Source organism: Hippocampus guttulatus, chromosome 1 (genome assembly GCF_054856545.1).
Source record: "Hippocampus guttulatus isolate MCC_2025c chromosome 1, RoL_Hgut_1.0, whole genome shotgun sequence".
NCBI lineage: Eukaryota > Metazoa > Chordata > Actinopteri > Syngnathiformes > Syngnathidae > Hippocampus > Hippocampus guttulatus.
This window is the reverse complement of record NC_141261.1, coordinates 27388622-27411555: the sequence shown is the minus strand read 5'-3', so window position 1 is coordinate 27411555 and position 22934 is coordinate 27388622. Positions and strand designations below refer to the sequence as shown.

Below are 22934 nucleotides of genomic sequence, written 5' to 3'. Positions count from 1 at the left end.
CAGAAGGGGTACAAATGAGACATACTTTATTGACAGACAGTTCAAATTAATTTAAAACTGTACAGGGGGAACAGACATAGATTTTAGTCAACATTTACAGACATGAAAAGACTTAATTTACTGTTCAAATTCCATTGATTGTCATGTTTCTATCGGAAAAGCTTAACACAAATAGGATGAGGTTTCCAGCTGTGTTACACATGGTGGCAGTGGTGTCAAACGTATGGCCCGTGGGCCAGAGCCAGCCCATCCCGGAATCCAATCCAGCCAATAAGGAAAAAAACGGAAGTGCAAATTTTCACGAAAAGTAACTATAACTAATTTGGTCCCACTTGACAGCAAACTGGGGTGAACATGCCCCCTGTTTGACACCCGTGCTCTATGGTTTTAACATGTTACAGTAACTGCATTCATTGTTTGGTTTGTAACAACAGACAATGGCATCATTTTTGGTTGCAGCATTTTTTTTCTACGCAACTTCCAATAATCTCACCTCCACAAACTGTCAGAGTAAGTTTGTAATATTTCACATAACTCATTGTTAAAGTCAGCAAAATGCACATATTTGTAAAAACCTCAGCGTGGCACTAACTCTCGTCGTTCTTATTTTAGGTGAAAGTTCAATGCAAAATTTCACCATGGAGGAACCAAACTCTGAAATGGGGTCATACGCATGCGCCAAATGAAATGTAGAATTAATTTTGATGATTAACGAGTTGCCGTACTGCCTAACTTACAGTCGTGCCTTGAGATACCAGTTTAATTCATTCTGTGACCTCACTCATAACATAAATCGTCTTTCCACATTGAAATGAATGGAAATGCCATTAATCCGTTCCAGCCTCCCTTTTTAATAAGAAAAATACTGTGTTGCTCTTCCTCATGTGCCTGCCTTGGCAATATAATATAGTCATCCACCCACAAATGAAGAATAGCTTCACAATTACAGTAGGTGACTCAATAAGATGCTGATCATTTTTTTGCAGAGGATAAGGTATATATTTCTGTAACTTTTGTTATATCATCTGTCCACATGTGTTCCGCCACCATTTGTCTTTAAATACGGATTGCTTATGCATTGTTTTAAAACCGCAACTATCGATGCTGATAGTAGCATGTCAATGGTGATTTCCTTTGTATGGTAGCAGTACGCTAGCAGAGCCTTTCTTGAAGCGGTGGTTTGGTTATTTTAAATCACATCTGATCTGGCCCGCCATGTCATTTTATGTGGCCAGCGAAAGCAAATCATCTGTGCCAACTTCCATGATCCTTGCTTAAATCTGGACCGAAATCTCAAATTGTCATACGTAATAAATAATGGTAACATTTTGCAATAAGTTTGTTATCCTGTTTACACTCGCTTGAGCAATAATTTAACAAATACTTGACTGATTTCAAAACTAGTGAGCCATCATTTTTGTTTTTTTTTGTTTTTGTGTACAAGTAATAATACGATGTGATGATTAAACATTTATTCTGTTTCACTGTCATAACGACCCTCTGAGGGAAGATGTAACTCGAAAGTGGCCCGTGACAAAAATGAGTTTGAAACCCCTGTTTTAAATACACATTACAAGGTGTAATTATCTTTGTGCTATGTTAAGTTTGACAGTAAACTTAACTGTGAGCGGCATACAAACAGCCATGACATAAGTCAGGTCATTCGTATCTCAAGGCACCGCTGTGTATTACAAAGTCGAGATGGGAAGTGGATATAGAGAACTTTGGCAGTGACTTGCTGCTTTTCCACAGAACTTTTGCATCCATACCCTCGATTGGATTGAGTCAGACTGTTGCTATTTTTTCTTAACTCCCTTTGCGAGATTAAAAATGGAGTACTGTATATCTCGGGCTGTAACAAAGGGTGAATTCAGTCACGACAGTCCGTGCTTTCTCTTCCATTGCGGGGCCTTCCAGGTGTCCCATTCTTTTTTTCAATTTCTTCTTTCAACGCCAGCATGTACTGAGTGGCTCCTGGAGAACAATACATTTACTGATGGGGAGGGGCTTCAGTTCACATTTTGTTATTGCTGGGACCTCAGCGAGCAACTAGTGTCCACCGCCGCTTCGATTCTCTCCGCTCACCCAGTCGATGCAGATAAATGACAAACTCACAACCATGAAGACGAATCCCAATGCAGCAAAGCATGCAGCCTATAGGAGAAAACCGTGCTGCATGAAATGAGGGGACCAGCAATCCAACATTGTGTACGACAGCAATGAGCGCTACCTGAATTTTGGGTCTTGACAGAAAAGGTTCTTGTTCTGCAGGAACGATTCGTATATAGAAAATTCCAGGCAGGATGAAGATGAGGCTGGGGGCCGATGTGGCTCCTGTGGAGTAATTAGGAGAGCCCATTCAGTGAGAACGTAAGAAGCCGAGGCTACAATGGCGAGCAAACACATACCGATGAGTCCAAAAATGTCACGGATGGAGGGCACGAAGATGACGAGCAGGTTGACCACAATGAGGAGGAACAACGCAATGGAAATGTGTCTGGCCCAGTGGAAAGGCTTGTCAGGGCACAAGATCTGAAGTACGGCCCGGCGGATCTACAGTGGGAAGGAAGGAAAGGGAGCATACAGTATGTCATGATTCGGGTTGCACACAGCTGGAGGAATGAGTCACCTTGGATTTATCCCAACAACTGCCAACAACAACAGTGTGAAGCCGAATAGTAAATAGATGTCAAGCACAGTGGAATGAATTCATGTTCTCATAAAACCCTAGAAAGTAAAAATGCAGATAAAAGTGTTAACAGCACTGCCAAATTTGAATGTTTAAAAATGTTTTGTGTATAGAATGAGGCTTCCAGATCAGACTGAGAAAATAGGCTTCAGCTTTTACAGAAGTAAAAAAACAAACAAAAAAAACTCTTCTCTTTCAAAATTTAGCTGCAAGTTGCTACTGGCTGTCTACACATCCACTGGTGTAAGCAATTTTCAAATTTAAAGTGTGCTTTTTTATTTATTTATTTATTTTTACAGATTTCAAAGACCTTGTCAAGTCTCAAGGAAAGTACATGTTCCCGGGATTTCCATGCAGACTGTGATATCAGTGCCTTATACCTCGTTGATATTTCCACATTCATTCACAGAATTAGATGAAAAGTGGTCAAGCGGTTTAAAAAAAAAAGAGGTGTTGTCACCCACATTGATTACATTTTGATTTCCCCAAATTGTATTGATGAGTTATGCCTCCTGGTAAAATATGTGGCGTGCCTCATGGCTCATTTCTTTGCCCTCTTTTTTGACTCAAATTTTAATAGACAATAGTCCACAGAATGTGTTCCTAAAGCTGAAGGTAGACATTTTCTTTCCTGGGTTTTCTGTGTGTGGTCTATGGTGCAGAACACCAGAGTCAAGAAATTGTTTAATCAAACACTTTTCATTTCAAAAACTAAGCAACTAACAAAGAGGGATAGTTGGGAATAATAGTTAGATTAAAAAAAAAAATACTGTATATGACACAACTCTCACCGGGAAGAGAACTACAGGGACAGTCAACGTGACAGCCACGAGCACGGCCAGGCGCACACAAAGGATCAGCACGTCGAGGGGGTCCACACGGATGTAGGTGTGCAACAGTTCAGACTCCACGGCACCTGGAGAAAGAAAAGCAAACAAGACTCGTCCTGCTCAGTCTTGCACTTTATTCATCACACTGCAAAATGTATAAGCAGTTTTAAGGAGAACAACAAGCAGGTGATTCATTTAAACGCGTCTCGTTCACATGCAGCTTAAGAGTCTTTCAGTCTTACCGTAGAAGGTGAGGTACCCAAAAAGTGCCGTCAGCAGGTACATGACGAACATGGCCAAGATGGAAATGTTGGCAACATTCTGCATACGCTTCTTGGTGGCACTGGAGACAAAAAGATAACAGTTAATTGTACTGTATCCCCGCCCCCCATTTTAGCATTTTTCTATGGGAAAATACAATAAGTTGAGACTCATTAATGATGGAATAAATGTGAATTAAAAACCTCAACGTACTGTACATTTTGGTGCAAGAACAGACATACACATACACATACACCTGGAAAAAACATCCTTGCTGTTCCACTCAAGTCATGTAGGTGTCGGGAGCACACTCTCAAAACTATTGCCAACTTTCAAAACAAATCATGAAGAAGAAGGCATATTCCAGCCATCTATGGACTGGGAAGGCTAATTACTTAAAACAACAAAGCAATTTCCTTCACTCCTTGTCTTTACTGCCTTCTTCTGTGACAAGAAGTCACAGCTGAAGCCTACTGTAGCTGCAATGATTGGCTCTGACATTGCGAATTTGGAAATCCAGTCATAACTCTCTGCTTTACCTCTTTCAGAATTACTAAGACAAATTAGCCTTGCTTGTGCTCGAGTGGTTGACATCAATGTTACCTCTGGCGTATGTGCTTGCCACAAACATTTACCTGTATTGCATTACGGTCATAGAATTGTGTCTCGTTCATCGGTGCTCTTGGTTGAACACGCTATTTTTCACTTATTCTCAGGAAACACTTAACACGTTTACGCATTTCTTCGGCCGCAGAGTGAATCAGGTGCACCAGTTACAGAAAAACTTTTGAAATGATCAAATTCATGCGTGGCTTGAGGCTAACTGGCTGAGAAGTGATGCAACAATGTTGAACGGGGTGATTTTTGTGGGTACGCAATCCTCAAAAATTCGGGGATTTTTGTCTGAAAACTGAGTAGTGGATGAACCGAAACTGGGATGAAATAGGCAAATGTTATGAAAACTGGGACGCACGAAAACCAAGCTTCCTCCGTATAAAGCATGACTTACTCTCGTAGCTCTGTGTAGATGGGCAGCACTTCGGGGTGGCAGACAAATGCAAAGGCCAGAATTGGGATGGTGTATGCCGTCTAAAAGCCAGTCATGCAATGGGTTAGTGACAGAGTCTGCTCATCTGACTGGAAAATAAGAACTTGTAGTGACAATTGAAGAAGAGTGAGTGGTGAGAAACACATTATGGTCTCACCTGTGAGTTGATGGTCAAAAGTTTGGCGTGGCAAAAGTCTTCCGGATCTTCAGTGACTGTGTCATTGTCGGCCATGAGGGTTATGTTGTGCTGACTGTCCGCCAGCGGACAAGGGATGTTGAATTTCTTATAGATTACCTGGAAGAGGAATCGGGAGTGCACAACCATTTCTTCTTTGTGTCAGATGTGACACATTTGGATTGAAAATTAATACGAGATTTGTTTCAAACAGACTCACCGAAATGAGGAAAAACACCATGCAAGAAAGCGAGAAGCCACTAGTATATCCCAGATAACCTGAAGTGGAACACATGACTGAACATGAACATTGATGATAATGTCGAACACAGTGCAATTTCTGGGTAGGTGAGAAAGTGAACAGGGGTGGGGTCTATGTGATGACAGGATGAGATATCATACCAAGTTGTTTCATGAGTGCAAGAGGAAGGATGATGGCAGCACTAACAATGATGATCAAGTAGTTTCCATTCAAGAACCAGTCTCTGAGACCATCCCAAAAAAATAAATAAAAAATCAGTGCACAAATCTACTAAGCTGCCAATGAAGTCAAATGATGATATTTGACACTCACCCCGTGTTTTCGTGTTTGCCAAGAAAAGCCTGAATAACCAGCGGGAGCTCGGACTTGACAATGAAGAGATAGCTGGACATTGCTGGGAAAAAAAACAAACATGCTCAGTACACTCAGTACAACCTTCAATTTTCATACCGAAAGACCACAAATAATCTCATTTTACCTCCAATGTTGTGTATTGTGATGATACTCCCCGCCAGAATTTTTCCCGGTTGGCCAAAAGCTCTGTTCCCAAGCTGCTCATATGCCCGGATGCCTGAAAAGACCCAAACCTTAGCAGTGCCGCCCTAAAACTAGTTCGTATGGCAGGGATGTGCAAAGTTTTTCTCACAGACACCAACCCCAATTTTTTGCAACACAACTTTCAATAAGAAAAAAAAAGCAGTCTGCAGCATTATATTTTTCGTAAAAATGAGTTTTGTCGCAAGGCTTTGGTGCTCAGTGAGATACCACGGGGAGCAAAAAAAAAAAACTGTTTAAAAAAAAGACGCTATGGGAAAAATAAAGGCATGTTACAAATGGCTCACTTCTGAAGCCCCGCACAGGGGCTCCATATTACCCCCTACTCTACATCATGCAGCAGTAGCTCGGCGCTTAAAATGACAGTAACTGGACTGTTCATGTTTTTCAAGCGGCTGACTTTATTGGTTCATTTTTATTTAGAGGAAGATGAATGAGACAATGGTTTCCCCAGCATCGGGTGATAATTATGGGTCTGATGTGCACCTTGATCTAAAACAAATTAATACTCACCGAATTAAAAAAAAGAAGTCAAAATGAATTTCAAATTAATTAGAATGTAAAAGGCACGTCTGCCTCGCAGTGCAGTGGCGCAGAGTTCGATTTTGGCTCTAGCCTTCCTGTGTGGAGTGTGCATGTTCTTCCCATGCCTGTGTGGGTTTTCTCTGGGTACTTTGGTTTCCTCCCACATTCCAAAATCATGCATGCAAAACACTCTAATTTGTCCCTAGGTGTGAATGTTTTTTTGTTTTTTTTTGGCGGTGTGTGCCCTGCGGTTGGCTGGCAACCAGTTCAGGGTGTCCCCCGCCAACTGCCCGAAGACGGCTGGGATAGGCTCCAGCACACCCGCGACCCCTGTGAGCATAAAGCGGTTCGGAAGTTCGATGGAAGGATGGAAAAATCCTAAACCATTACAACCCTGCTTGACCTAGATTAGAAAGTGGAAGAAACATTCGCCATTCATGGTTTTTGCTGCTATAACGGAAACATCTTTGTTTATCAGGGTGTTATAAATGGAAAAGCCGTTACTATTTTAGTGATGTATGATTGGTGGAAAACAAGGAAGTGAGAAACGAGAAGGAACGGAAAGTAAGTAAGGCAATGCATGCAAATAAGATCAATTTGGACCCCTGCTGTCCAATATAGCGTTTCATAAACTGAGCATAACTTCTCTTACCAACAACTCCCGCACTTCTCAGCAGTAGGTGGATTGAATACGCGGACAGAATAGCAATGAACACCAACAGAATTCTGAAACGCACAAAAAAGTAAATCGTTTTATTTGTTAACACTACATGCGACATGCAGGTAAGATCATACTTGTTCAAAACGTGGCCTAATTTGGAGTGGCTATTTATATGGCAAATGGAGGAAATGAAGTGCAGAAAAGTCCTCAAAACAATGACGTGCGGCAAAAGGAAGGACAATCACAATCCTTACCTTCTGTTCTCAGAGATGCTCGGAGGTAAAAACAAACCAACAAACAAAAAACAACAACGAACCAGGGTATGGCAGCATATAGAATGACTCATGATCATCCAGTGTAGTGACTATGTTTAACTGATATATAGTGAGGGCCGGCTGGTTAGCACGTTCGCCTCACAGTGCAGAGGTGCAGGGTTCGATTCTGGCTCCAGCTTTCCTGCGTGGAGTTTGCATGTTCTCCCTGTGCCTGCATGGGTTTTCTCTGGGTATTCCGGTTTCCTCCCACATTCCAAAAACATCCATGGCAGGTTAATGGAACAAGCTAAACTGTCCCATATGTATGTATGATTGTGAGCGCAAATGGTTGTATGTCTATGTGTGCCCTGCGATTGGCTGGCAACCTGTTCAGGGTATCCAATACAGTGGATATAAAATGCCTCTCCGGGAGCCGTCACCTTACCGTGGTGGAGGGGTTTGTGTGTCCCAATGATCCTAGGAGCTAAGTTGTCTGGGGCTTTATGCCCCTGGCAGGGTCACCCATGGCAAACAGGTCCTAGGTGAGGGACCAGACAAAGCACGGCTCACAAAACCCCTTATGACAGACAAAATCGATGGCACTCAGTTTCCCTTGCCCGGACGCGGGTCACCGGGGCCCCCCTCTGGAGCCAGGCCTGGAGGTGGGGCTCGTTGGCGAGCGCCTGGTGGCCGGGCCTACACCCATGGGGCCCGGCCGGGCTCAGCCCGAAGAGGCAACGTGGGTCCTCCTTCTCATGGTCTCACCACCCGTGGGAGGGGTCAAAGGGGTCGGGTGCAATGCGAGCTGGGCGGCAGCCAAAGGCGGGGACCCTGGCGGTCCGATCCTCGGCTGCAGAAGCTAGCTCTTGGGACATGGAATGTCACCTCTCTGGCAGGGAAGGAGCCCGAGCTGGTGTGTGAGGTAGAGAAGTTCCGACTGGATATAGTCGGACTTGCCTCCACACACAGCCTGGGTTCTGGTACTAGTTCTCTCGAGAGGGGTTGGACTCTCTTCCACTCTGGAGTTGCTCATGGTGAGAGGCGCAGAGCAGGTGTGGGCATACTCATTGCACCCCGGCTCAGTGCCTGTACATTGGGGTTCACACCGGTAGACGAGAGGGTTGCTTCCCTCCGCCTTCGGGTGGGGGGACGGGTCCTGACTGTTGTTTGTGCATATGCACCAAACGGCAGCTCAGCATACCCACCCTTTTTGGAGTCCTTGGAGGGTGTGCTGGAGAGTACTCCTGCTGGGGACTCCCTTGTTCTGCTGGGGGACTTCAATGCTCACGTGGGCAATGACAGTGAGACCTGGAGGGGCGTGATTGGGAGGAACGGCCCCCCCGATCAGAACTCGAGTGGTGTTTTGTTATTGGACTTCTGTGCTCGTCACGGACTGTCCATAACGAACACCTTGTTCAAACATAAGGGTGTCCATATGTGCACTTGGCACCAGGACACCCTGGGCCGTAGTTCGATGATCGACCTTGTGGTTGTATCATCGGATTTGCGGCCGCATGTTTTGGACACTCGGGTGAAGAGAGGGGCGGAGCTGTCAACTGATCACCACCTGGTGGTGAGTAGGCTCCGATGGTGGGGAAAGATGCCGGTCCGTCCTGGCAGACCCAAACGTATTGTGAGGGTTTGTTGGGAGCGTCTGGCGGAATCCCCTGTCAGAAGGAGTTTCAACTCCCACCTCCGACAGAGCTTTTCCCATGTTCCGGGGGAGACGGGGGACATTGAGTCCGAGTGGACCATGTTCCGTGCCTCTATTGTTGAGGCGGCCAATCTGAGTTGTGGCCGTAAAGTGGTTGGTGCCTGTCGTGGCGGCAACCCTCGTACTCGCTGGTGGACACCAGCAGTAAGGGATGCCGTCAAGCTGAAGAAGGAGTCCTATCGAGCCTTTATGGCCTGTGGGACCCCAGAGGCAGCTGACGGGTATCGACTGGCCAAGCGGAACGCAGCTTCGGTGGTCGCCGAGGCAAAAACCCGAGCGTGGGAAGAGTTCGGTGAGGCCATGGAAGCCGACTTCCGGACGGCTTCGAGGAAATTCTGGTCCACCATCCGACGTCTCAGGAGGGGGAAGCAGTGCACCACTAACACTGTGTACAGTGGGGATGGGGCACTGCTGACTTCGACTCGGGACGTTGTGAACCGGTGGGCAGAGTACTTCGAAGACCTCCTCAACTCCACCAACACGTCTTCCTTGGAGGAAGCAGAGTCTGAGGACCCTGAGGTGGGCTCTCCTATCTCTGTGGTTGAAGTCACCGATGTGGTTAAAAAGCTCCTCGGTGGCAGGGCCCCAGGGGTGGATGAGATCCGCCCGGAGTTCCTCAGGGCTCTGGATGTTGTGGGGCTGTCCTGGTTGACACGCCTCTGCAACATCGCGTGGTCAACGGGGAGAGTGCCTCTGGATTGGCAGACCGGGGTGGTAGTCCCTCTTTTTAAAAAGGGGGACCGGAGGGTGTGTTCCAACTACAGAGGGATCACACTCCTCAGCCTCCCTGGTAAGGTCTATTCAGGGGTGCTGGAGAGGAGGGTCCGTCAGGAAGTCGAGCCTCAGATTGAGGAGGAGCAGTGTGGTTTTCGTCCCGGCCGTGGAACAGTGGACCAGCTCTACACCCTTAGCAGGGTCCTCGAGGGTATGTGGGAATTCGCCCAACCAGTCTACATGTGTTTTGTGGACTTGGAGAAGGCGTTTGACCGTGTCCCTCGGGGAGTTCTGTGGGGGGTGCTTCGTGGGTATGGGGTACCGAACCCCCTGATACGGGCTATTCGGTCACTATACCACCGATGTCAGAGTTTGGTTCGCATTGCCGGCAGTAAGTCGGAATCGTTTCCAGTGAGGGTAGGACTCCGCCAAGGCTGCCCTTTGTCGCCGATTCTGTTCATAATCTTTATGGACAGAATTTCTAGGCGCAGCCGAAGCGTTGAGGGCGTCCGTTTTGGTGGCCTCAGTATTGCATCCCTGCTTTTTGCAGATGATGTGGTGCTGTTGGCTCCTTCAAACAGGGCTCTCCAACTCTCACTGGAGCGTTTCGCAGCCGAGTGTGAAGCGGTTGGGATGAAAATCAGCACCTCCAAATCTGAAACCATGGTCCTCAGTCGGAAAAGGGTGGAGTGCCCCCTCCGGGTCGGGGAGGAGATCTTGCCCCAAGTGGAGGAGTTCAAGTATCTTGGGGTCTTGTTCACGAGTGGGGGCAGGAGGGAGCGGGAGATCGACAGGCGGATCGGTGCAGCGTCTGCTGTGATGCGGACGTTGTATTGGTCTGTCGTGGTGAAGAAGGAGCTGAGCCGAAGGGCGAAGCTCTCAATTTACCGGTCGATCTACGTTCCAACCCTCATCTATGGTCACGAGCTATGGGTCGTGACCGAAAGAACGAGATCCCGGATACAAGCGGCCGAAATGAGTTTTCTCCGCAGGGTGTCCGGGCTCTCCCTTAGAGATAAGGTGAGAAGCTCGGTCATCCGGGAGGGGCTCAGAGTCGAGCCGCTTCTCCTCCACATCGAGAGGAGCCAGATGAGGTGGCTTGGGCATCTGATTCGGATGCCTCCTGAACGCCTCCCTGGTGAGGTGTTCCGGGCATGTCCCACTGGGAGGAGACCCCGAGGAAGACCCAGGACACGCTGGAGTGACTATGTCACCCAGCTGGCCTGGGAACGCCTCGGGATCCCCCGGGGAGAGCTGGAAGAAGTAGCTAGGGAGAGGGAAGTCTGGGCTTCCCTGCTAAAGCTGTTGCCCCCGCGACCCGGCCCCGGATAAGCGGTAGAAGATGGATGGATGGATGGATGGATATAAAATGTCTGTACACCCCTTTTGAAATGCCATGTTTAGTGGTATAAGAAAATGAGACCAATATAAACCATTTCAAAACTTTTTCCACTATTTATGTCACCTAAATAGCCTGTACAATTCAATTGGAAAAAAACCCCAACAACTATATTTCAGGGAAGAGAAGCAAAAATGAACAACTCAGACAATATGGTGACCAAAATTTGAACATCCCATTCGAACTTATGTGTTTTCGAAGGATCGAAGCAAAATCTCTCAAACACGTGTGAAAATGTGTTAAGGAAGTTAAAAGGTTGACACTTAGATATGAAAAAAGAAGAAAACAATGCTATTTCACAACAACTATCCTGTGCATTCACGCTGGACAACGCTCGTTCCTTCCCTCCCTCCTCAACACGGGAAAGCGCACGTCTGATCCAGGCCGGCGTGTCTTGAATCTGATCACTGCAGGCTAAATTTAACTTCTTAAATCTGGTTTACAGAAGCTCTGTGTGTGTGTAAGTGTGTGTGTGTGTGTGTGTGTGTGTGTGTGTGTGTGTGTGTGTGTGTGTGTGTGTGTGTGTGTCTATTAGAACTCATTGTTCGGAAAATTGTTCCAGGGTACACCCTGACAGATCAAGTTATTGTACATGCTGCAAAACCTGTATAGACGTTACCCGTATGCTACCTACGGAAAGACAAACACATTTTGTTAAGCACGTGTGAACACACTCACAGATGGTGCATCTTCTCTGCTAACTCAAAGTCTCGTGTCAATTGCGAGGGTTAAAGAATAGCAATTTAAAAAAATTGATATAAGAATACTTTCCTGCTGTGTGCATTTGGGCCTCTTAGGGGCAGTGTGATGCATGCGTGAAAATACACTGGATTAGAAAAAAAAATCATATTGGTTTTGCTGCATGGGCAAAGATCTGATACGTGTCACATAAGGGCAAAAAAGAAACAAAAAATCGGAATTGAGGTACTTGTTTGCGGGCAGTGTGGGATCAGTTCCCACTCAGTGACGGTGTGAATGTGGGTGTGAATGGTCGTTTGTCTCTGTATGTGCCCTTGCAACTGACTAGTGACCAGTTCAGGGTGTAGTCTGCCTTCCGCTAAAAGTCAGCTGGGATAGGTTCCAGCAACTCTTCGCAACCCTGTTCAGGATAAGCGGTGTTGAAAATGGAGGCATGGATGGAATTGAGCTACAATGTGAACATAGCCTTACGTGAGGGGTCTTAAACTCACAGCCAGAGGCCATTTGTGGCCCACGGGATCTCCCAAATTGACATCAAAGTTTAATGTTGCTGCTGCCCCCACCTTTTTTGATGTGTCGTTGCCCTGGGTGTTTTGCTTTATTTTTAAATCACTTATGGGCTGCTGTAGCTGAGGTTGATGACAGCATTTGACAAAATGTCAGTTTGAAGCGAAATCAAGTGGAATCCCAGTGATGTCTTTTTTTCAAAATCTGCCGTGAAAAGAATGATGTGAGACGTGAAGAGCCAATTTCAAGAAAAACAGATGACAGAATGATTTTTTTGCTGAGCAGTGAGGCACCCCGCCATATCTTGAATGCACTTAGAAAGTTGCTCTGCTCAAGAAATCAGATGTCATTATTACTCAACTAGACATGCGGAGGAGTATGCAAAGCAGCAGAGTGATGAGAAAGTGGACCAAGTCCCCAATCTTGTTCAACCATTAATGTTCTGAATTGTTATCATTAGAGATTCAGAAGACTGGATTAGTTGTACTTTTTTGAATACTTGAACCCCTTTCTTGTGGAATACTTGATGCGGCCCAGACAAACCCAAACTCAATCTCCAGCGGCCCCCGTGTAAATTAAGTTTGAGACTCCCTGACATGCATGAAGATAAAAAGAGTACCGGTAGAAGAAATTGGCAACATTTGTAAAAAAAAATATTTAAAAAGTTCCGCAGATGAGAAGAAAATCTATGCCCAGGATCATTAGAATTGAAGCGGATTTACATGGGACAGGACATGTGAGCCAATCTCTTTTTCGTCAATGGACGCTACAGCTTCTTGTTTGCTTTCAAATTTAGCTTGTGCAGACGTGTGCACATTTTCAGCATGACCTCTCTGATCCACTGCCGAAAGGACACTTTGATTCTCTCCTCTTTCATCTATAACTGCTTCAAACAACGAGTTTGCAGAAAAGTGGTTATGGTTGCATGACCGCCTGTTTTTTTGTGTGTTGTATTGTATTTTTTTATCATTTTATGCTAACTGTTCTGTTGATGGCGGCACGGGTACCCGCAGCGGCTCCTCTCTCTCCTGTGGTTGAGAGGAAAGAAATTTCATCTGTCCTGTATGCTGCACATACAGCAGCACATTTGACAATAAAGTTGACTTGACTTGTTATATTACCTGTCCATATATAATAATACAGTGTTTGTGTGTGACAATTCGTGATTTGAAGATAGCTCCTTCCCGTGAAGTCCAATGCTAATTGGTGCTTGTCGATCAACAGGGTTTTCCAGTGAGTGCTAGCGGTAAGCTGGTGATGTAACTAAAATCAACTATTTAAATAGGCAGTGGGTGTACTGTAATTCTTTTGATTGTGTAATTGGTTTTACAATAAACTCAAGCTGAGGTATATCAACAAATAGCTTAAAGTATCCTCAGGGTGTGCAGAATACCATTCGTCACACACTGGCTTCAGAAGATATACACAGTGGAAATACTTTCACCGTGCATTCGCAGCAACACTTCACCGCTCGATACATTTATTGTTTTCCTTGATAATAGTGTTTTTATGCTTGTGAGAAGCCAGGATTGACATTCTAATTACATTTGAGTTCATTTCCCAGCCCTGGTTGATGGCATTGACATGCATATCCCATGTGCAGAGTAACAAACAAAAATCAGGAGAGAGAACCACATTGATCATTTAACGACCAAACTCACATAAAAAGAAGGATTCCAGTGTTGGACATGGCAAAAGCCAATCCCAGAATTCCGCTACCCATGATGGCATTACTGAGGTTGAAAATGGACATCCCGAATGAAGTCTTCCCTTCGAACTGAACCAGAAAGACAGATGAGTGAATGAGCGACATGGTCGATGAAGAGTATCAACAAGTGAGAAGAGTTAATAAAAAACAAAAACAAAAACAGAACAACTTACATCAGTGAAGTGGGTTTCTTTTTTAGCACCAGCTTTATGCGGGAGAAATTCCTCATGTTCAGCCATGGCATCCAGTCCATCAAAGCTACAATGTAAATAAAGCACATGTCGAACATAAATTAAACAAAACTACAGCTTGTAAGCGGACCCATGGAAGAGCTTTTACGACCGGTATCAATGGGTTTATGTTTGCTTTGGGTTGAGCTTTCGCTCTTTGTGCAGCTTCCTTTCTATGTCTCTGTGTAAATTGTCAGTCATTTAGGTTATGCTAATCCAATAATTACACAGCAGTGACATCTGGTTGCCTCGATTTAACTTCTCTTCAACGTTTTATTTGTCGACTCAGATTTTTTTTTTTTTAATGATAGGCATTTGAAAGGAAATTTGGCGAGAACACAATTTAGTGTTCCTATATAACATGTTTTGTCATGGAGCAAAACAAACAAAAAACAATTATATGTGGATGTACAACTTTGACACCATCATTTTATACACTTCTGTTGTCAATCTGCATTGCTGCATTATTAAACAAATTACAGAAAATGGAATGGAGTTTAGTTTTATTCATAAATTGTCTTGCAATATAGTGGAAAGACAAATCACTCATCACTGATGTGTGAAGGGCATATTGTCTCATTTGCACTTAAGTCAATTCCTTACGCGCCTTTCTTGCAGTGACACACCCACCAAGCGTAACCTTGAAATTTGTGCGCAACCACCAAAGAGGCATGACTCCATCAAGTCTGAGGGTGGCACCAACCTCCGAATGTGGAGTTTTCATTAGACGTGAATTCCATAGAGATCCACTTTGAAAACATGCCACACATTGTGGCTCCGGAAGTTATCGCCAGTGACGTGTGTGCAGCTCATTTCTAGGCTACATTGAAGGAGTGTGTGTTTTTATGTTTTCACTTTTTAATAAGCACACCTTGTTTGGCTGAACAAACACTGAACAATATGCCCCTTAATTCTGCAGCAATGGTGAAGCTACACTGTCCCCAGCGAGCGGCAGAATTATTGCCACAATAATGGTATTAATCATTATCATTCACGTGTGTTAATGTAACCCATCGTTAATAAAATGTGTGTCTTATTCAACGGATGGGTTACACTTATGTATGTTGCCGTCATTCTTGAAACGCTGACAGTTGCCTCTCGGTCAGTTGCGTGGTAGACAAAACACATTCAAGTTATGATTGAGTGACTTAACAATTGTCCAACTCGCTCATGCTCACAAATGCCACTTTGAAAATCAGTAGAATCTCTCTTCTCCTTGTGTGATTCATGAGCAATAATCTTAACTATACTACAGACAAATGGATTAAAATGTTTAACTTTTGGGTTCATGAACCAGTGAACCATTTACAATTTAAACAAAGAATTGATCAAATGTATTTAGATTTGGAAGCCAACTTGACTGGTGAGCTCACCTGGGTAATGTTAGCTAATTTGTTTAGCTGAGATAGTTAATTAACTAGCTAATATTGCTTTTTTGCCGAGTTGGCTAATTTAGCTGCTAGCTGAACTAGTTAGTATTACTGGCTAATTTAGTCTTATAACTTTGTTTGTTGGCTTGTTTCACTTTTTCCAATTAATTTCATTTTTAAAAAAAAGAGTTATTTTCTCCAAATAATATATCATCTATGTATGGCTACAGGCAGCGCAGATGAGTGCTCTTCCACTCGACGGTAGAAGGTTCAAAGAATCTGTGTATCCAACGGGTAGTACGACAGAGTAATTGCTTTGTGTTCAACTAAACAGGCCCGCATTTTACATAACGTCCATTTGTGAGAAAAGTGAGACAAGATCCTCTTTCAGTATGCATAGTTTTTGTGACATTTTGTGTGGTTATGTGTTGTGAGATTTTTCTCACGTCAAAAATGTGCCTTGCCTCAGTAAACGTAGGGAATCACGCAGGAACAAAATGAAAAGAAAATGGTTGGATTTCTTCATGAATTCCTGTACTTTGTGCATTTGTGTACAGTATATAACTTTATATATTTGTGTACAGTATATAAAATGTCTTTATAATTTTCTGGGAAACAAGTAAGAGTGTCTTTTTATGGAAAGTTTTTAGGAGTAGGACCATCAAGAATGCATGTAGCATGTGACTAGAAACGCCCAAGACTTGATTATCCAGACTGGTGTGGTCACATTTGCTCGAGGCCCTGTCCACATGTGTCCACAAATGTTTTTCGTCCCCATAGTAGCAAGTTAGTATTGTGGTTAGTATTGAGAGGTTATTTTATGACGTAAAAGCGCTTCATTTTGCAATTTTATTTTCTACCAAAGAGAAGTAGAAGCAGGTGCGAGAAAAGAAGAGAAATCTGATGAAAACAACAGCGTCTTGAGCAAGAAACTGCCTCTTTTGTTCTTGTTTCACCATTTCATAAATGTGTCAACAATGATGTGGGTTTGCTCTCAAAAAGGTGTTTCTGCCAATATAAACAGCATTTATAAATCTCACCCATCTTCTCGTGTGTGTCCGTTCAATTTCTGAAGCTCCATTCTGATACACTGGACTTGCTGTACTGAATAATTCCTCTTCAAACTGTATTTGGAAACAAGTAGATACATTTAATTTAGAATACTTCCTGCAAACCCCATATAAAGTAGATGCAGCCTTTATCTATGCCCTTCCCAAAGCATATCCAAGAGTTCTATCTAGTAGGCTGTTTCAAGCTTTTTTTTTTTTGTTTGTTGTCTAGCAGAAGCGTGATTTTTATTTTTTATTTTTTATTTGGGGGGGGGGGGCTAACACTGACTGCTACTTCGAACAGGTCACAATTCTTTTAGTTTTTTTTTTATAAATACTTTTTGTGAAAGTGAAACTGATAGATTGATTCGGGTGTCGTGTGCTTTAACACAAAAAATGTTACTAACAAGCTCAGAGACACAAATGGTTGTTTTTTTTTCCATCTACACCCCACGGATCGATTTGGGACCAGTCCCTGATCTACTGGTCGATCACGATCGACGTAATGGGCACCCCTGCTTTACACCTTGTGCAAAAGCCCAGTTCCAGCTGAAGAAAAACAGCACCAAAGCATAATGCTACCACCTTCAGGACTCTACTAGAACCACTGGCTCCACAAAAAGTATCCAGAAAAGCCTACAAGGACATCCATGCAGCCATTCATTGTCGAAACCGCTTTATCCTCATGAGGGTCGCGGGCAGGATGGAGTCTTGGGGGCAGCAAGTGGTTTTCAGCCAATCGCAGGGCACAAATAGACCAACAACCATTCGCAATCACAATCACACTATGGAAATTTTACAGTGATCAATTACCCCACCATGCTTGCTTTTGGAATATGGAGTACACGGTGAAAACCCATAAAGGCACAGGGAGATCATACAAACTCCACGCAGAAAAGCCGGATTCGAAACTATTCGAAAACCTCTGCACTGCGAAGCATTTTCAGCACAGTTTATCCTGAATAGGGTTGTGGGGGGTTCTGGAGCCTATCCCAGCTGACTGCAGATGAAAGGCGGACTACACCCTGAACTGGTCACCGGTCAATTGCTAGGGCACTTGTAGAGACGAACAACCATTCACACCCACAACCACACCGTCAGTGAGTGGAAACCGATCCCACGCTGCCCGCATCCAAGTCAGGCAAGTGTACCATTAAACCATCAGCGACTTCCTCCTCCCAGAACGGGGGTCGGCAACACGCGGCTCTCGAGCCACATGCGGCTCTTTAGCGCCCCCCAGTGGCTCCCTAGAGCTTATTCAAAAATGTTTGAAAATGGAAAAAGATGGGAGGGAAATATATTTTTTTGTTTGAATATGGTTTCTGTCAGAGGACAAACATGACACAAACATTATTAACATTTTAAGATGCTGTAGAAATGTGTCGAATAAATATTAAATGTCAACATTTCATCAATGAATACAGTAAATATTCCCATCCCCGGAATTCTACGGAAAGGAATATCCTTCACCCGGAATAAAAACCTATGCATTAACATTTTGACTACGATATTACATGTTACCGGAACTTGCGTAAGCGGAAATTCCACTACCCGTAACCCGGATGGAGATGTAATGCCGCGGGAGCTTAAATACACGCAACACCCACCCGATGCGACGGAAAAGACAACGCTGAAACAAGTTTTCACTTCGCGTTTTTCGATCATCAGATTCTAAACGACGACGTGCAAGTGAGTTTTTATTGCCGTGCGTTTTACTGTAATTGTGAATGATTTTAACTTTATTCACTTACGTCCTGTAGAACGCGGCACTAGCTTAAAAGCAGCACCCACTCGACACAACCGAAGAAACGTGTTCGCTTTGCCGTTTTCATTCATCATATTCGAAACGAAAACGTGTAAGCGACTTTTTATTGGCGTGCGTTTTACTGTAATTGCGAAAGATTTTAACTTTATTCACTTACGTCGTGTAGATCATCGCATCGAAACGTAGAAGAACTGTAACGACTGGAGCGGAGCGAGTGAAATGCATCCGTTTGAGCGAGGCTGGACACAAAGTTAAAAAGATCCAGCAGACACTTGGAGTCGGAAAGACGCAAATCTACGAAACTTTAAAAAACAAGGCATCAATTCAACTCCTGATGACAAGCCACCATCCAGCAAGGAAGCAAAAATCCTTCAGTATGCACAAGAATTACCAGACATCGGTGATCAACGGAACAGTTACTTGCAGCTAGCAAGAAAACTGTATGACACGCAGGCAAACATTGTCATAAACCAAAGAATGCATCCAACAAAACAATCCAAAATACATATTTTTTTTCCCAAGGCAGAAAAAAATAAACATTAAAATACTGTACGTATTTTACTGTTGTGATTTTTTTTTTGGATACACCTGTATTGCAGTTTTTGTTATATAAACAGTTTTTGGACAGTATATTTTTGTATTTTATTGATTGTGTTGTTACACGTGCATTTTGTCAACATACTTGCAGGTTCATAAAGGACGTGTACCATGCTCATTTCCCAAATGAGGAATTTCTGTTATCAGGACAAATTGGACAGCGCAAACACGAGTCCGTACTAGAGAATATTTACTGTATTTGCGTCATGGCCTGCGACACCCGTTTCTATTAGCAGGGCGGGATGTCAGTCAGGGGGCTGTTGTAAAAAAAAACAAAAAAAAAACGAAACAGCCACCTTTCATGTACAATTCACCGAGGGTACTTGCTGAAAATGGGAATCTGAGCAGCCAAGAGAAGCATTTTAAAATGGTACACGTGAGCTACGATAGTTAGCATGCTGTGAAAATGCGTCCCGTGCCTCGTTCATTTTAGCAGCCGTTGTGGCTGTTGCTCATTATGGCATGCGTGTGTAAGTGTGTGCGTATGTGCGCGTGTGCGGTAACGGGTCGATCGCGGGAGGTTGGTTGTTCGAAAAGTAGATCTTCCGTCAAAAGGTTTGGGCACCCCTCCTCTACATGATGAACTGCAGGGGGAAAAAAACCTTTTAATCATGAATGCTCGTTGTGTATTTGTAGCCAACTTAGTCATGTTGATAGTAGGCTAGGCTAATATAGCTCATATAGATACATACAGCATGTGTTGCCTTCATTTTAAGGCTTTTTATTTTTTGAGGCTCCAGACATATTTGTTTTTTGTTTATTTTGGTCCAATATGGCTTTTTCAACATTTTGGGTTGCCGATCCCTGTCCTAGAACATCTGAAGTCAATGTGGGGTTAATAGAGGCACTTTATATGATTGTTGATGTGTGTTGATTCTCACCTCAAATGAGTTTGAATGTGATTGGTTATTTCTGAACACAGCCACATCCTCACTTTTAAGAAGGGAAGCACACTTAATTCCCCTCTCAAAAATATGTCTTTTCTCAGTTGAGAAATCCAGGTATAAAAGTTTGTCAATAATTTAGCTCGGTCTCTTTTTGTATCATAAAAACGGAGCACTTGAGCAGTGGTGTGTATAAAAAGAGCTACTTGTGCTGGTATAAATGACAACTAATGCACACACGAAACAACAAAAACAATGTGACTTGAGTTGAGCAGTCTCGGGACATGCACACTGCCAACGAGCTGACTGTGCTGTGGGGTCAAATGACAAACGTGATGCGAGGACTGAAGAGTGAAGGTCTGCACTCGTGCCACCGGGTCATGAGATCCCACCCCTTTCCGCAAGTTACCCACACACCCTTGAGATTCTTGCATGTGACCCCAAAGGACACACTGATCCAACACTATGTGACATTCCAAAGACTTTTTCCTGCTCCATTCCCACACGCGTCATACAAGAGGACTACTGACGTAGAATGAGCCTTAAAGCGGGCCCACGCACTCAAAGGCTTCTTGTGTGAACGCTGTTATTTTAGCTGTTCAGTTGTGTTCGAGCCTCTTTTTTTGAAAAGTAGGATGACACATCTGCGAAAGCACAGATGATTGGAATGTATCCAGGCTCCGGATAATAACAATCTTGGGAAGCCTGGTAGACTTGAAACTCCTTTTTCACATCAGGTTTGGCTCCTGTTACTTTTTAATTTAACCTAACATTTTTTTTCATCTTTATGGTCAATTTCACCCTCAGCAATTTAAACCTTCAGAAAGTGATTATACATCCATTTTTCCCAAGCACGATAAAACGTTAGAAGAATTTGGACATGTAGTCATCTATCATCATATCTCACAGTTGACATTTTGCGGTATAACGCAACGCAGAGTGGCTAACCATTTAGCCAGCTAAGTCTAAACGCTCATTCGCTGACTCTGACTTGACCCAACAGACCTGGCCCTGCCTTTTTAAGATACACGCATTCAGTCACAGCTACAGATACCCGACTGTAGAACGTGAGGATGGTGATCCCAAAATCATAGATGCATCTGATGTGCATGTTGTATTGGTGTTACGCACAACGCTTCAGAAGATATACACAGCGGATATACTTTGCAGATTTCTGTCTATCGTAGGGATGGTTTGGAATGTAACCCCCTGGTAAACGAAGGACCACTGTATAACCTTACGAAAAAGTACATTAATTCCACTGTATCCGGGATTTCTCGACGCAATTTTAAGGGCTATGTATACATGCAAGATATTTTCCCCTGTGTAGTGGGGATATGTTGAGCGACACGGTTGCTTGAAATATTGCCCTTCCTGGGTTAGCAGCCCAAAGCTTTGCTGTTACTTTGCCCCTTGATTTGCAAACCGCTTCCAAAATGAGCAACCCAATTTAGGCTTGCGAGGAGATCACACCCAAGTTTTTTCAACTGTTCCCATACACGTCCCTCTAAAGACTTCTCTAGTCACTCTTTTGTCGACGGATCAACTCAAAAGCTGACTTGACATCTTGGACAGCATATCAGCAACCATTTTGATTATATGAATCCAGGCTGCAGTTCAAGTGGGGCAAATGGACAACAATCCCAATTTGGGGATAGTAGTGAACTAACTGTTGGAATGGGGTGGACTCAAGTTACAACTCTGAGGTTATCATTGTCATCAGAGGAGGATGCCTTTTTATCGGACGCATATGTCAATTCCGTAGTCCATTAGATGTGACAGCCCTTCACTGAGAAAAAAATGCCTTTCGCGAAAGTCATTTTCAGCATAAAGATAGCAAACAGCACAACAAATGATTGAGAAGCGGTCAAGTGACATGTGAACTTGATGTATTTCTCACACTACTACACTAATGTTTGTGTTTAAAGTTTTTTAATAACATTAGATTATATGCTTTAGTGACCTCGATATCACCCCCGCCCCAACAGAGAGAGCAAATGTGTGAAAAATACTGTACTGATATTTTCAAAAGGACACTGATATGTGAAACGTGTAAAAGACATTTCTAACATGTCACCATGTTAATTTTGTTGTCCTCATCAAATCAGCAAACGTGAACAATGAAGCAAAAGATGTAAACCATATCTTTAGGGAGGTTAAACATTGAATGGGGTCAAATTTGCCTCAAATAAAAGGAACTGTATGTATGTATATATATATATATATATGTGTGTGTGTGTGTGTGTGTGTGTGTGTGTGTATTTATTTATATATATATATATATATATATTTTTTTTTTACAAAGGCCTAATGATTTAGTTTGTGTAGAATGTTTACATTAATGAACATTTTCAAATCCAAGATCCATGAAATTGTCTCCAAATGAATGGAATTGGAATAGGGGAAGAATTCTGATAACTTCTCCGTGTTCAGCATCGCTCACCACATGGTGCTGTCTGATGCAAGAGCGGCTCACTATTGGCAGTTACTGCCTCCACTCCCTCCTTCAAAATTTACACACTTCTCTCACAAGGAGTTACTCACCCAAGTGTCAAACAGCACGGCTGGCCTTCTTTTCACACGCACAGAAAACCCCCCAAAACGTCCTGGAAATGCACTGCAAAAAAATCGGTGAGCTCCGGCTATCCGTTGTCACACTTTTGCTGGGAATAATAACAATGTTTTACTCCCTCCAGAGCTCCTCAGGAGTGGTGGGAGGAGAGAGTAGAGAGATTATCTGCCGGGGAGGGAGCTAGGGGGAAGGGGAACACCCAGAGTTAACCCTTTGCTCGACCCCAGGTAGCGGTCCCATAGAGAGACAAACAGGTCTGGGAAGCCGTCACAGCAGTCCGAAATGCAGAACGCAATCGGCTAAAGCTTGCAGACGGTCGTTCGCTTGAAGTTGCAATGCAACTCAGTCAATCACATACAGTACCAAGTGGAAATGGAGAAACATTCCGATGCCATTGCTGCTTATGCAAGCGGAGAGGAGTGGCAAAGCGGGTGTCACCTCAGGTGGGCTTTATTGAGACATGAGT

The 22934-nt window shown here is 43.7% G+C and overlaps 1 protein-coding gene across 2 annotated transcripts; it reads right to left on the bottom strand.

Moving 5' to 3' along the window:
* Positions 1-9: 9 nt before the first annotated feature.
* Positions 10-22844, bottom strand: LOC147211230 (sodium-coupled neutral amino acid transporter 3-like). 2 transcript variants are annotated; one of them, XM_086124077.1, is made up of 16 exons: positions 22441-22843; positions 16642-16725; positions 14175-14259; positions 13955-14070; positions 6998-7071; positions 5744-5836; positions 5578-5659; positions 5406-5488; positions 5224-5282; positions 4986-5123; positions 4790-4869; positions 3762-3862; positions 3481-3605; positions 2409-2553; positions 2231-2334; positions 10-2154 (listed from the first exon to the last, which is right to left on the bottom strand). In XM_086124077.1, exons 2-16 carry the CDS (start codon positions 16680-16682, stop codon positions 2050-2052), a joined length of 1431 nt encoding a protein of 476 aa, XP_085980203.1. In that variant the 5' UTR covers positions 16683-16725; positions 22441-22843; the 3' UTR covers positions 10-2049. The 2 variants fall into 2 exon arrangements, with proteins under 2 accessions (XP_085980203.1, XP_085980211.1); XM_086124085.1 differs by lacking the exon at positions 16642-16725 and having other exon boundaries at positions 22441-22844.
* Positions 22845-22934: the final 90 nt, after the last annotated feature.

Excerpts from the sequence above, each read along its gene's own strand:
- LOC147211230 (XM_086124077.1), bottom strand. The coding sequence starts at position 16,682 with ATGGAGCTTCAGAAATTGAACGGACACACACGAGAAGATGG. Across the intron at positions 14,260-16,641 it reads GGACACACACGAGAAGATGG|CTTTGATGGACTGGATGCCA; the intron begins GTGAGATTTATA and ends TTTACATTGTAG. Across the intron at positions 14,071-14,174 it reads AAGAAACCCACTTCACTGAT|TTCGAAGGGAAGACTTCATT; the intron begins GTAAGTTGTTCT and ends TTTCTGGTTCAG.